The sequence below is a fragment of the Sinocyclocheilus rhinocerous genome, unplaced genomic scaffold (genome assembly GCF_001515625.1).
Source record: "Sinocyclocheilus rhinocerous isolate Xijiao unplaced genomic scaffold, SAMN03320098_v1.1 scaffold1371, whole genome shotgun sequence".
NCBI classification, from domain to species: Eukaryota; Metazoa; Chordata; class Actinopteri; order Cypriniformes; family Cyprinidae; genus Sinocyclocheilus; species Sinocyclocheilus rhinocerous.
In genome coordinates this window covers 182251-197765 of record NW_015637531.1, presented here as the reverse complement: position 1 = coordinate 197765, position 15515 = coordinate 182251, and the positions used below count along the sequence as shown (strand labels likewise).

Genomic DNA, 15515 nt, shown 5'->3' with positions numbered 1-15515 from the left:
CACAGTTGATTTGTATTTGAGATCTGAAGTAAAAACCTACTTGAAGTAAATGCCAAAATATATGTAACATATAAAGATTATGAAGAAATAAATGTATATTTTTATAAAGTTAATACTGTATATATATCTATTTAAAATTAAAATGCATATCTATCAAGCTATCTATCTATCTATCTATCGTGGGTATAGAAAAGAATCACCCCCCTTTAAAATAATCACATTTTGTTGCTTATTGTATATATAATTGGTACTTAAATATTACATGAAGTACTTGTCAAATGTTTGGATACACAATGATTTTTAACTGTGTGAAATATTATTACAATTTGAAAATACTGTTTTCTATTTAAATATATATTTTAAAATGTAATTTATTTCTCTGATGCAAAGCTGAATTTTCAGTATCATTACTCCAATCTTCAGTGTCACAGAAGTGCTGAATATGAATATATTTTAGTGTGCGTGTATGTTTGCGTGCAAAATAGCCTACTGAGATACTGTGTAAATAGTACAATATATAATATAAATATTATAAATAAATAAATATATTATAAAGTTACATACTATGGGTGTGCATTTTTTTTTCTCCTTGAACCCATGTAACATCTCAAAATAAATACAATAAAAAGAATAAAAGGGTAAAAATCAAAAAGCCATTATATTAAGAAGCTTTTTATTGAAAAGAGACACGTTACAGTATAAGACTCTGCATCAGGTATAATTTTTCAACACAGTACTGTACAGCTGACACAAACTCAATATAATAACAATAATAATTAGAAATACAACACCGATAATTTGAATCAGAATGATAGTTGTGATGCCATGGACTAAATAAAGGAACAAATGCAAAACCCAAGTAGTGTGAGAGAGCTCCTCCCCTTTCAGATTAGCATATTCATAAATAATTAAACGGGTTTCTTGGTGAGTGTAACATGGAGACTGTCGATGAAATAACGAGGTAACGAACGCAAACAAAAACAAAGTAAACAAACACTACTTGTTTCTCCATTTTTACATCTATTTACACAAAGCAACGACTAGTGAATGGAAATGGAAATAAAACCGAGGATATGTTCAAGAAACTTGGACATAAAGTCTGCATTATTTGCTTGCAAGGGGTGTGACGTGATGCTTTGGTTGCTGTTATGGCTGGATTTTTGTCTGTTTTGCTTATTCGTGCTTTCTTTATTCACTTACAGATGGACAGATGACCCAAAAAGAAGTTTTACCCAAGGAGATAAAACAAAAGAAGCAGAAAAAAAAAGGTTCACAAATTGATAAAAAATCGTTTATTTTTTTTTCAAATTAAAATGGCAGACTCTTTAGCGTCACCTGTCAGGGTACAGTTATTTCTATGAAGACGAAGACATTTACACAAGGAAGAGAACATTTACATCCATTCATGCAAAAAGATCAGAAACAAAAACGACTGTTTTTCCACAGAAAGGATTCAAAGTGGACATTATATTGTGGGTTCTTCACAACAAGTGATCTGTGTTCTGTAGTGCATTTAATCATAAATAATGGTTATTGTGGTAAAGCCTCTAAAGGCCTGCTACGTTATATACAAGGCGAAAACTGCAGACTTACGAGCTGAAAATCAACATGCCTCAATGTTTCTCTCATAGTTTCTATCCTCACGTCCTTCACTAAAGCTTCTCCACGCTCACGGTTCTCTTTCGAAAGCTTGGAAAACTATTTAAGTTTCTCTACACAGTCCCAAATGTCTATCAACTAGCTTAAAGACGTCCAGACTGTTTGCATTGCAGAATATTCATTCTGCTACACAGATCCTCTCACATCTCCAACCCTAAGACAAGTACCTTCACATTTCTACTACCTAGCGAACAGTAAAATCAATGGGAGCTGAGATGAAATGATCAAAGCCCATCAAATCATATTATGGAATAAGTCAATATCAAACCCTTCATGGGATCTCCAGTAATGATATATACGCCCTGAGACAGAGTCTTACATCGGCTTTACGTCTCTCAATAACAACGTGGTGACGTCCAAAACGCGGTGAAAAACTATTACTCATGTGTCTACCTGGCTGATTTTTGGCTTCGTATTGCTTTAATACTCCTTGACACATGATAAAGGAAGAAGATAAAGGCAAGGAGGATAACTAAGCTATGAAGAACAATTCAGAGAAAGAGAGCATGTAAAGGGAGCAGAAAGAGTGAACTCGACTCAAACAGGCACACTTGCAACTTCTGACACCTTAACCTGCACTGAAACAAGAAGAGGGCGAGGTGAAATATATAATAATAACCACTTTTGTCAGGGGGAGTGCTGTCTTGAAATACTTTTCTATATAGTACACTACTCAGAGAAAAAACTGAATGAGAGAGAGAAGTAAGAAGAGTATGTACAGATTGAAATTGAAGACCCAGAGAGCCCTTCTCTTCTTTGAGATAAATGAGGTTCAGGACTCTGCAGTGTAAAGTGTGAGAAGAGCAACAGACGGAGATGACCTGAGAGAGGCACGTCACTGTATGAAAGTAATGGCCGCCATAAGCAGATTTCAGTCTTTTGCATGACAAAAAGTCCTGTGTTTTCCTGATATTTTGTGGAGCTTTTAATGATGAACACTTGAGGTCAGCCTGAGCTTCAGCCCTGCACTTCTGGAATATGGTTCATCTGAATCGGTGCCTGCACACTTCACTGTGAGCTGAAGTAAAGAATGAGCCGATGGATGGGCAACATATAAGACTAGTTTGACGTGTTTAAAGATTTTTTTTAAATCTGCTAAATAAAAGCTGGTGAAAATAAAAATATAATTCCCTTTTACTTCTGAGAAATGTAAATCCTAAAACTCTTGTTTTTAAGAATCTTCCGTTGGTCCAGTAATGAGCACATAAGACAAATGCTACTCAACAAATGTTAAAACAAAAACAGTTTAAAAGATCATGTCAGATTCAGACTTCAAACTGACTCAATATTTGGCTGTTTTCCAAAAATGTCATTACATCCATTCACGTTCCTTTAAAAACAAGAAGAATAAAAGACATAATGGACATACTGATGTAACTGACTGAGAAATAGTAAAAACAGATACAAAAGAAACGTCTGAGAGCGTGAGATCAGACAGAAAAATCAGTGTCAAAGTGGTGAGATGGAAGTCCAAGTAAAGTAAAGTTCTCTGGTTCTTCTGGGTCATTTTGAAGATCTAGCGTAAAAGTATCCCATGCTGCCCCATCATTTCCTGTCTTGCTTTGTCATCTATTAGACTCCACAGAGAAGCGGCAGGGAGCAGAACGCTGATGTGTCACCTGCTCATCAGTTACCAAATCCACACCCTATTCTCCCATCATGCACTTGGTAGCTTAAACTGGCACAGGCAGAAAATCAGAGTCCGGTATTGTTTTCATTTTTGTTCAAACCAAAACAATGGATGACACATGATTGGCTAAACCCTTGCCATGACAATGTTTTCAACCTGTGGGATTGTAAAGTCAGGCAAACACAGTAGCTCTGCTCATGCTGCTTCATCATCATCAGTGTCGGGGTCTTTCCCTCGAGTCTAGTATAGTCTTATGATTCTGATGTAGTGGTGGAGCTGTACATATGAAAGTGTGTGTAGGGAGGAGGAGTGCTGACCAGAATGCATGTTCATGTGTGTGAGAGTGTACTTCTCATATAACTGCACTGTTCATGCTGCTGCAACTGTTATTGCGGTTATTGTTCCTGCGTGACAGGTTTGGTGTGGCCATGAGTGGGTAACGCTCGTCAGGACAGCCGTACTGAAGCAGGACGTCCATACACTCCTGACTGTTAGCTTGCCGTGCGTATGCCAGTGCTGTATTGCCGTGAGCATCCCGTGCCATGATGTCCACGCCGTACTACAGAGCACAGAGAGATAAAGAGAGTTATGATCCTATGATCCAAAGACTGCTGTATAAAATCCCAATTTATTTGGACTTGTAGTAAATGTATAAACAAAACACTTTATGGACTTGCTATTATTTTATGTACAAATGATTTTGCAGATGACCTTCGTTGACCTTATCATACAAACACCAGTAATGTTAATTATGTTGCTGAAATTAGAGGGCTGATCGTGCTTGCTAGTCAGCTGACAGGCCAGCTGAAAGGTGTACCGCAAATTGCAGTTGACAGATATTCGCTGTTGGTGTGAACGGACCATTCAACTGAGATCTGCTTTTTAGGTTACACATTTGTTGTGAAAAGGTCTTTACTCAAACACACATCGTGACCAATAGTTTGTTGTGTGATTAAAAGAGTGTGTCCTGTAGCTCTTACCCATATGAGCAGTTGCATGATCACAACATTCCCTTTGCGGCAGGCCAGGTGCAGGGCTGTACGGCCATCACCTTCCCCACAGGTTTCGTTGACCTCATCTCTGGAGCCGTGGGCCAGCAGTATGACCACAATGCGCAAGTCTTCCTCCGCTGTGGCACGTAGTAACTGCTGTCCTAAAGTCAGCTCTGTGCACGTCAGCGATGCCAAAAACAACTTCTGCTCATATTTGGCTCTGATCCAGCGCTCACGTTCCTCTCTGAAAGCACACACACACAGACACACACACACAGAAAACCGGGCTGTCAACACATGGTTCACACCGGTGGCATGTTTTGATCTGGCTCTCATTCCAAATGACATTTAAAATTTGATGGGATTCGTGTACAGCCATTTGATTTCGTTCCCAGTCCCGCGCCAAACATTTACTAGCTCTCACATCTCCATTACACACAGCAGCATCTAGACCTTAATACACTAGAAAAATATTATAATGAGCAGAACAGAAACAATACAACCACTAGAGGCATTTTGAACGGTTGCTGTCTGTGTGTGTAAATGTATGTCCACTTCATGGACTGTAAAAGCCTCAATACACTGACATCAAAAATGTTTTTCATTCTTCTCTTAGGGGTACAAAGGAGTTTGAAATACCTGAGCAGCGCTATACTGTTAGCAAACATCCTGACACCACCCCTGCTACTGGGAGTGGCGATTAGATGAATATGTAAATATGTGCTTTCGTCTCAATAACAAAATATATGACAAAAATGACAATGGTGAGAAAACAGCAGTTAAGAAAGCATCTGATCATTGCGATGTGGATATGTTTTGCAATAGCTCCACGATTCAGCACTCAAGTCAAGTCACATCATGCTTATTTATATAGCACTTAATACAACAGAATGCTTTAAAGCAAGCATTTTACAGTATTAAACATGAAGAAACAGTTAGTGTCACTTTCAATTAGAACTACAACTTACATTTTTACTATAAAGCAGCTCTCCAGTGTGTTCATATTTTTACTCACATCTGACCTCGATGGACTGAACAGAAAAAAAATATGTAATCGTCACAGACTGGTAGTTCAGAACAGGTATTTTAAAGGTGTTTGCGAGCCGAAGAGAACATTTCTGGACAGTTTCTGTTTCGAACTCCCGAAATGAACGGTTTGGCCTGATTTTGTTTGTGACGTCACACCAGTTTGATTCTGCTTGTATATCAGGGCCTTAAGAATGCACAGGTTCAATAAAAAAGCAAACAGAGAGAAAGCAAGCAATACACACTGAAGTGGCTGAATGAAGTGGTATAGAAGTGTAAGAACGTGAGTGTGCGTTTGACAGGGTAACCGCGAACAGGAAAGGGCCATCAGCAATCGTTGGATCGTTTACAGCATCCCCTCCTCAAACTGTGCTATGATAGCACTTAATCTCTGTTAATCCCCGCAGAGTAAACAGCCTTTCTCAGACAACTCGGGATTAGTTCAGCTTCAGCTCCTATCTGAGGGGCAGAGGGAGTTCTGATACCCCCGAGGAGGGGAAGGGAGTTGGGCAGAGGATATTGAGCTGTTCCCTAAAACGCAGCTGCCCCTTAAGGAGTCCAAACCAATGAGACCAAAGAACAGACATCCTACCGCCACAATTCCTCCTCAAAAGGAGCATCTGGACAGGAACAATGTGGACAGACAATGATCACAGACGTAAAAATATATATATATATCCTAAACACCAATGGAGTCACTTCCATTTTCAGGTTTTGATGAACAGAGCGTGCATTAATTTAATATAAATGAAAACTTGTGATCTTGAGATGGAGAAGTTTAGTCTAGGACTTGTGGAAAGATGTATTTTCAAACACAACCGTTTTAAATTTCTCTCAGATTAAATATAATGAACATTAGACACGGTTATTGGTTGTGCAAATGTATTAAAAATTGTATTGTGTGATCTAGTGATAGACCAATGTTTTGGCTAATTTAATTAACTGCCCAATATTTATTTCATAATATATAATATTGTGTTAATTCCAAGATTAGGTAAATATTGTGTAAATAACATTCAAACAATTTTCTTTAACTGAAAACTTTTCATTTAAATTTAGTATAAAATGAGTATGTTAAAGCTATTATTTAAAAACAAACTTTTGTGTACATCTATTTATATTTATTTTATTAATGTGTATATTTTTGTCCAGTGGCCATTAAAAAAAATCTCAAAATGGTTCTCAAACAGGGGACCTCTGCAAACTTCCAAGGAGGCCTCAATACGTTTTTTTATTTAGTTATAATAACAATCTTATTTAAAATGCCAAAAAAGAGAATAAAATACAGTAAAATGTAAATTACCTGTAAAGTAAATGTACATTTTTTTTAAATTATTATTATTATTATTATTTATTACAAAAAAAAGTACAAGAGATACATATCAGCTTTCAAATATCGTCTTGGACATAGGCGACCTTTAGAGTCAAAAACGTTGAAAACCATAAATCTATCACTGTAACTGCATTAAAATCCACCAATTATTTAAAATAAACAAAAATGTAAATATTACAATAGATTGTAAATGTTATACTTAAAGTGATTAAATTTCCCAATTTGATTTAATTCCAAGTTGATATCCACTGCTCATAACAGAGGACGCCACAGCCATGATGGGCTTTGAAAGATGAACTCAACTGTGTCTCAAAGGGTTAAATTCAGAAACCCTGATTACAAATTAGCCAGGTATGCATGTCAGGGGCCAGAGTGCAGAGGAGATAACATTTTATCAGAGAGGCAGATGGATTAAAAATAGGTAATCAATAGCCCAGGGAATCGATGGTTTAGTGACATCCTTCTTAATCAAGCAGCAAAGCCATGCTGACGGACCTGAACCCCCCACAGCACTCAAAGATTTTCTGTCTAAGGTCACAGCTAGCGTCACGTCTCACAGTCACAAGTGCACACACACACAAACAGGGCACACATGGGAAAGATGCAAGTAACAATCACCTGTTGATGTCAAACTATAGTCAGACATTTGACTATAAGCATAACATCTGGTTCACTTTGCAGTTTATTGTAGCCAAAAGACACTGAATAAGACAGGAAGGGGCCGTCTGAGCAATTTGTAAAGCGGCCAATTACAGTGTGTTATTTTATGGGACTAGTCCTGATTAAAATGTAAAAAAATTCTTATTTATTCCAAACTTTTAAATCAGACAATCTGTGGTTAAGATTGTCAAACAGAATAGGGAAGATGCAATGAAATGCAATTTACCCAGAACAATTATATAGCACTAACATGCAGACAGTATCAAGAATTTTCAGCATTGATCATTTGATTCACAGTAGGACCAGTAGAAAAAAAAGGATGAAAAAAAAAGGATGAAAGAGCAGGAAGGAGAGACAGGGAAGAGAGAAGTCCGGAGGAGGAGAGAAAGGCCGCAGCTTCTGTGGGAAAGTTGAAGAATTTTATTAACTGTGTGTGTTTTGAGAGGGGGGTCTAGCAGCACGGAATGTTCCGGGTGCTGCTGGTCAGCCCAGGGTGAGTGAGAGGGCTGGCACGAGGGCCACGGACCACAGCCCCCACACAAAGCATCCTGGGAGCCGTGGAGGAGGGCGATAGAAGAGGGGAAAAGATAGAGGAAGAGGCTCGGCAGGGTCTCCCCACTGCCCCTCTGCCTCTCTGTGTCTAGAGGAAATGTGGAGCACTTCACTGCCCTCTGAAACGCATGCCTTCCCCAGTTAGCAGCGTTGCTAAGGGCCAAGCCCAGCTGGCTAATGGAAAAAAAGCCTAAACTTCTTGCAGATAACCTCTTAAAATTTTAGTTAACTAGAACAGTGCTCAAAAAAAAAAAAAAAAAAAACTTATATATGAAAAGAAATGTAGCTGGTAGCTTTCGCGGGGCTGTTTTGGGTTAACAAATAAGTTTAGAATTTAATTAATCTATAAACCTTGAGGAAGACAATGGCATTTAGTGTTTGATTTTAGGTCTCCCTAAACGTGCACAAACACACTTATGCATACATAAATGGAGTGTAAGCAAGTAACAAAAGGCAACAAAAAACGGTTCAGGAGTCATGGTGACAAATGTAAAGGGAGAGGATGGGCGGCACAATTGAACCTCTCGGAAAAGACACACACACACACACACACACATACACACACACACGCACACATACAAACAGGAGAAAATAGGTCACCTGCTGCTTCCTATTCTTGTCTTAAACACCACCCTCACACTTTAATTCACACAAACACATAAAGACCCAGTACAAAAATAACTACCTTGTCTTTGCATGTTAAATTCACAAATTAAGTCAAGCAACAATACTGTATGATGACAAGATAATCATGTACAAATGTAAAAAATAAAAGAGCAAATGATTCCCAGGGGTCAGATTGGGAGCTGCTTACCACCTGGTGTCAGTTGGAAAGGGTAATCAGGGCACACACACACACACACACACACACACACACCCACACATGTACACGCATACACAGACGCACACACCAAATCAGTATTATCTCATCTGAATCTTGGGGAATTTGTCCTTGCATAGGAAGATGGCTAACTGAATTAATTAGCAACTCTGTTCCATGACTGTGTATCATTGTGTGTGTGTGTGTGTGTGTGTGTGTGTGTGTAGACCTGCTGGCGAGAAAATGCTGCTAGCAGACTGCAGGTTTCAGCAGGACTTTAATTAAGAATTACTGGCCATGCAAGTTAGATCCAAAATGTCTACTTGTAATAAGTCAACATGTCTGAACCTAATTCAGACGTAAAGTTCCCATGTTTTGTGTGCATAAAATGACTGTGATGACCACTGGTCAGTGATAAATAAGATTGCCTATGATAAAGAAATATTATTTTAAAAAACTAGTTTAACATACACGTGCAAAGTTCTTAATCTTTGTATTCATATAGGTTTCCTATGGCTTTGAAAATTACATTTCATCTTAATGACTCTAAATATGTAATGTGGTGTGTAATTTTCTTTACACCTTGAATACCTGCAGTGTAAGTGAACTTTTCTTTATCATTAGTTTAATAAAAAAAAAATCATTTTTATAACCATCATGAATTATTAATAATATATATATATATATATATATTTAAAGATACTTAAATATACTGCTTCACTGCCAAACTACAATAACTGTGTTTGCAATGATGTGTTCATGGCAAACATCGGTTTTTGTGACAGCTTCATTAAAGTGTGTTGCATTGCTGTTTTGGGACGTTTACCTGAGGGGAAGGCGGGGGATGAGACAGTAGCCTCATCCCCGCTGGAATGCAACAGGCCGGGTCACAGGGGAATTAACGGGAGTCTACATCAATCCCTTGTCAGGATGGTTTCCTGTTTGTGAGTGTGTTTGCGCTTTGTGTTCTCCCTGGACGATCACTTTGTGGGCTTGTGTTTACCCACTTGCCAGCGCTTCCTGTCCAGCTCAAAGCCAGGGGCTGTTTACCCAACACTGACAGGTGTCCGCTAATGCAGCCGCCTGTGACAGGACAGCCCACTGGCCCCAGTGATCCCCCACCCTAAACTCACACACACCTCTGAACTTCTGTGAGAGTTCAGAGAGACCACATATCGGAGGTTAACTACCGTGTGTAAGTGAGATCACTAATTTCAGGTTGTACCGAGTAAAACGAAAGAAAGAGAAATTCATAGAGAAGAGATCGACGCTGATGCTCTTTTCTTTCAGGCTAATTATACCACTAATTCAGCTCATTAGTGCCCTACTGACTCACAGGTAATGAACTCTGACAGGCTAAATCTGTCAAACAGACAGCGGCGCACATTTACCTGCGCATGTGCAGACGCAGACATGCATGCTCATTCATCTCTGTGCTTTAACCCTTACTTAAAGACGCACATGCCTAACTTAATTTGGTCATATGATGCGATTTAAATTTTTCCTTTCTCTTTGGAGTGTTACAAGCTCTTGGTGCATAAAGAAGATCTATAAAGTTGCAAAGACTAAAGTCTCAAATCCAAAGAGATATTCTTTATGAGCTTTGTAAAAATCGACGCGTTTCAGAAAGGCGGGGCATAGAGGAGAAACAATAATGTACAGTATGTGGAAAATAATGTGTTTTTTGAACCTTAATTAAACACATTTCATTACACCAAATACACAAAATAATGTTCTTTTTAGCAGCATCATATGACCCCTTTAAGTCTTTACATGTCTCAAATACATCTCTTGTGACCAATCAGTGATCAGATTTTGTTACATTACTTTAACATGGCATTGTGTCACCGCATGATAAAAATGTTCTTAACATGTTCTAAAATGAGTAAATGTTCTAAAATGAATTTTATATAACAAATTTTTCAATGTCGGCTGCTCAGATAGTTTCTTAAAGTTTACACACTTGTTTTGGTGCATAAATCATGTAGGATGTCATACATGACACTTGACTCATTGAAGCACTGTTGCGGTTCCTCTGCTTTTTCTTTTTATTGTGCTCTAGAAAGTGAAAAACAACAAATACAGCTCTCTTGTGATTTCCTCACCTGCTTTAATCAACAACATTCAATTACTAATCAAGTTATTTCAGTGGCTTGCATTGTAATCTTGTTACTTGTATCTCTCTGTCCAAAAAGAATTCTGTTAAACTTCCTCAATTTTCTTTATTTCTAATTCATATTAACATCCTCTACTGAGAGGTTCATAAAGGCAACTTTTTAAAATTATGTAAAGGACATAAACATTTTGTATTTTGCACAGGGAAGAGTGAAAGGATCTCTAGTTGATCAACAGTACGCTGGAGTCAAGGTGTAAGTGCAATCTGACTAAAAATATCCAGATACGAAACATGTTGATACACTGAACAAAATACGATTCAAGATTTACAATTTTCATTTAGAAATTGCTAACAAATTTTACAATTAAACTAAGCTTAACTGAGTTAAATTTTGAAATAGAAAGACTGATATAGTATTTTCTTGTAAAACATACTCCAATAATCTTTGTTTTAATTTTAATAAAAAAAAATACAGTGTATGACAGGTGTAAAGGGGGCAAAAATGAAAGGGTTTCACATCAAAGCAAATAGACCACCAACAACTAAAAACTCCATCTGCAAATGATTCTTAAAATCACTATTTCCTGGAAGACATAAAAAGCTCACAAAAACTAAACACCACTGACAAACAGCATTCATGAGGTGAATAAGGCCACAAAGGGACAGTTTTACTCTACGAGCTGCTCTGTTCCTGCTCCCCCCCACCACCTTTTCTAACAAGGAAAAAATAAGGGTCTGAATTCAATTATCCTCTCCAGCCTAGTCGTTAGCTGCCCTTGGATAGACACAGATAATTAAGCTCAGAGCTTCTTTTAATATTACAGGCACTTAGTGATTCTGATTCTGACTGAGCTCTGGCCTGCGATACACTCAAATCATTCCCACTGGAGGCAATGGGCCACACTCATATGAGGTTCCATTAACTGGATCAGAACGTTTCAGTGGCAGCATGCAAATGGGGGCCAAAGGGCAAAAAGAGATGAAAAAAAGTGTGTGTGTGTGTGTGTGTGTGTGTGTGTGTATGTATGTGTGAGACAGAAAGAGACGGAAAAGAAATGTGCTAAGCATCAGTAAAACAGCACAGGGCTTTATCTTTGAGTATCTGTACTCGATACGCTCCCATAAGCTCCACGTATGACGGGGAGAAGGGGTGGGAACTGGACATGACGCAGGCTGGATTCAAACCCAAATTTCCTGCACAAGAACAAAGTCTTCGACAAGCTGACATACTTGTCGATCTTTCATATTGACAGATTTAACGCTTCAAAAAGAGGATTTAAACAAAAAAATAATGAAACATGACATTTATTCATAGCTTTTACTGTCCTAAATAAAAAATACCCATGAAAACGCCACACTGACAGAGCAAGGGAGAGGGAGAGAAAAAGCCACGCAAATATATACACATTATTTATTCTGTATTAAATTGGACGAAAAGGTAGATGATGTGACGATTCAGGCATTAAATCCCCTCTTGCTTCATATTATCTGTCCTCCTCATAATATGCTGCGCTCTGATTGGCTATTGTCAGCCAGTTTAATGTCAATAGTAAATTGGAAGGCTTGGTAACCTAGTTGGGACATGATTACGGGCAATGGTAGGCAGTCATGTAAAAAATAATGTCTATTAGCCTAATCTAATCAAGAAGTCCTTTAACAGATGAATTAGAATGGGGCAGCCAATTATTTGAAACATTTGTGCAGCGCTTTCTGTCAATGAAAGTGAAAAAGGCAAGGAGCTGTTTAACATGCAGGCCATGAGTTGGCTCATATCACCGGTCTTCTCGGAGGGAAGAGGTCAGAGGCTGACCATCGCAGGATCAGCTAGTTAATTCTGAAGAAATGGACCTCCATGAATGCCTGACGGCACTGACAGGAAAATGCTGGTGAACGGAAGAGAAGTAAATGACAGAAACAAGGTATATGGTACATATTCAAATCTAAAATGTCATTTTACTTCTTCCCCACAAAGAGGAAGTTCAGCGAGTAAGCGGCTCATGGGACATTAATAGCATATAGCTCACTGTCTATGTCTGGATTTGAGGAAGAATGAAGCCCAGCAGGTCTCCCCAACTCACCAACCCCATTCTAGTCCCCAGGGCCCAATCTGATCTCAGCTTTGGGGACGCACACCTGCACCCCGGCCCAGATTAAGAGCCGGGTCTAATTTGAAATCTGTTAACTCTGCCCTTTCAGAGACCGATATCTGGCCATAAAGAGGCTCTTTTTAGCCACTTACTGCTGAATTATTATAGGCCAGGCATTGCTCATGATGATGTATGTGGCTACGGGAGTCAGGTGGTGTGTGGAGCTCAATATCTCAGGTGTCTGATGGAGGCAAGATCCCTCTAGAACAGACTACACTCACATAAATAAATAAAAAAAAGACAAGGTGCAGATCAACAGTAAGCGCAAAAGGGGGCAATAGCACCAACCTGTTCACTCACCTTCGCCTTCATCATCCTGCAGATTTCACCATGGTAGAGAGAGTATTAGTAAGTTAGTTAGTTTGCTAGCTCTGAAAAGTTCTTAGTTGTATTGCTAAAGCTTAGTTCCCTGTCGATATTACACTCGTACTGCGTCTGCTTAAGACGCTTCGGGAAAAAGCCATTTTCTCCTGAACTGAAGCCTTTTTCAATCACGCAGTAAAACTGCACGGTCATTGGTTCGTGCAGTATATAAAAAACGAACCAATGGCTCGGCAGCGGAGCGGTCGAAAGGATTCCCCGAGTGCTTCACAGAGGCACAGAAATCGTCCCAAGCTATGCGACATTTCCTGCCAAAGCGCTCCAGCTCCGCTGCTACCTCTAGTCGCCCTAAGTCTACGCCGACTCAGCAGCCCGCGAAGCCAGCACCTGCCGCCCCCGCTGTTCAGCCCGCTAAGGCCCAGCAGACGCGAGGACGCTCCTGCTCGGCCAGACGCTACCCTCTTCCTAAGCGCCAGGGATTCCGACCCAAGATTGCGTTGAACCCGGTGCCTCAGGCGTCTTCCTGATCTGCGGGACAGGAAGAGGATGGGGCCAGGTCTCACCACGGCCGGACCGCCTCCCAAGCAGCCTCTCTTAGACCTCCTGACACCCTGTTCAACTCCGGGTACAGAGGAGTATGTTTGTTGCATACAACGGGTCCGTTCAAGTGCCCAAGCAATCAGCCGTTGTTATAGCGGGAAGAATAAAACACAAACATTTTCAAAAAGAGAGCAAATTTCCTCTTCCATTTCTCACGAGTGTTCTGCCCCCGTGCGGCCAGTCACTCGAATTAATCCAACCCCTCACCACGTGGGCCGAGGCCTGGCAGGCCATCCCCGGAGTGTCGAGATGGGTCATGGGAATAATGAAACAAGGATATTCACTCCAATTCGCTCAAAGACCCCCGCGCTTCAGCGCCGTGGTCCCCACCTTAGTGCAAAGCAAGGACGCTCACGTCCTGCGCTCAGAGGTGATGAATCTGCTGGCAAAAGGAGCTGAAGAAACAGTTCCTCCAGCTCAGAGCGAGTCGGGCTTCTACAGCCGTTACTTCCTCATCCCCAAAAAAGATGGTGGCCTCCGACCCATCCTCGATCTCAGACACCTGAATCACGCCCTCATGAAAAGGTTGTTCAGGATGATTACGCTGAAACAGAACCTTGCGCAAATTCGCTCAGGAGAGTTCTCTGGAGCTGAAGGATGCATACTTTCACATCCAGATAGCCCCCCGTCACAAGCGATTCTTGAGATTCGCTTTCGAGGGAGTGGCTTATCAATACACGGTCCTTCCCTTCGGGCTGTCCCTGTCCCTGGCCTCCCGCACTTTTACGAAGTCTCTCCCCTCTGAGACAGATGGGAATCCACATTCTCAACTACCTCGACGACTGGCTCGTTCTGGCCCAGTCGGAGGCAGAACTACTATCACACAGGACCCTCCTCCTCAGCCACCTAGAGCACCTGGGACTCAGGGTCAATTTTGCCAAGGGCACGTTGTTCCCCAGGCAGCGAATATCGTTCCTGGGAACAGTTTTCGACTTCGCTCAAATGAGAGCTGTAGTCGCGCCGGAACGGACTCTGGCCATACGGAGACTGGCGGCCTCCTTTGAGATTGGTACTACTCGCCCTCTCAAAACGTTTCAGAGGATGCTAGGCTTCATGGCTGCAGCATCGCCAGCACTGAAGGGGGCGCATACGAAGCAGACCCAACTGTAGTGTTGCTGAAACCACGGGTTCCATCCCATGCGTGGCGTCACGGACGCCTGCAGATCAGGGTGAATCAGGCCTGTATAACAGCCATGGCTCACTGCCCAATTTATTATTCAAAGACCAAGGACGCGTTGGCCCAACCTCCTTCTTTATGCATTTCCCCCGATCGCCCTGATCCCACAGGTAATCAGGCGAATCAGGGACCAAAAACACAAGGTTCTTTTGGTGGCCCCTCTCCGGAAGAACCAGCTGTGGCTATCAGAGCTGACTCAGCTGTTGGTAGCGGCCCCTTGGCCCATTCCGCTGAGACGAGATCTCCTCTCTCAAGCGAACGGGACAATATGGCACCTTCGGCCTGATCTGTGGGCTCTACACCTCTGGCCGCTCGACGGGAGTCTTCAAGCCTCCCAGAGCGAGTCTTAAACACAATTTCGGAGGCTAGAACCCCGTCTACGAGATGCCTCTACACCCTTAAGTGGTCTATTTCCTCTGCTTGGTGGCAAAGACCCTCCTACTTCCGATCTGTCAGAGGTGTTGTCATTCCTGCAAGAGCTG

The 15515-nt window shown here is 40.8% G+C and overlaps 1 protein-coding gene across 1 annotated transcript in view; it reads right to left on the bottom strand.

Annotated features, from left to right (window-relative positions):
• Positions 1–2569: 2569 nt before the first annotated feature.
• LOC107748916 (arf-GAP with GTPase, ANK repeat and PH domain-containing protein 1-like) overlaps positions 2570–15515 on the bottom strand; it is a 156992-nt gene continuing 144046 nt past the window's right edge. The window contains exons 17-18 of the mRNA XM_016563924.1: positions 4270–4525; positions 2570–3848 (exon numbers count right to left, since the gene is read on the bottom strand). Of these exons, the coding sequence (XP_016419410.1) occupies positions 3642–3848; positions 4270–4525 (463 nt within the window). The 3' untranslated portion in view covers positions 2570–3641. The remainder of the gene's footprint in view (positions 3849–4269; positions 4526–15515) is intronic.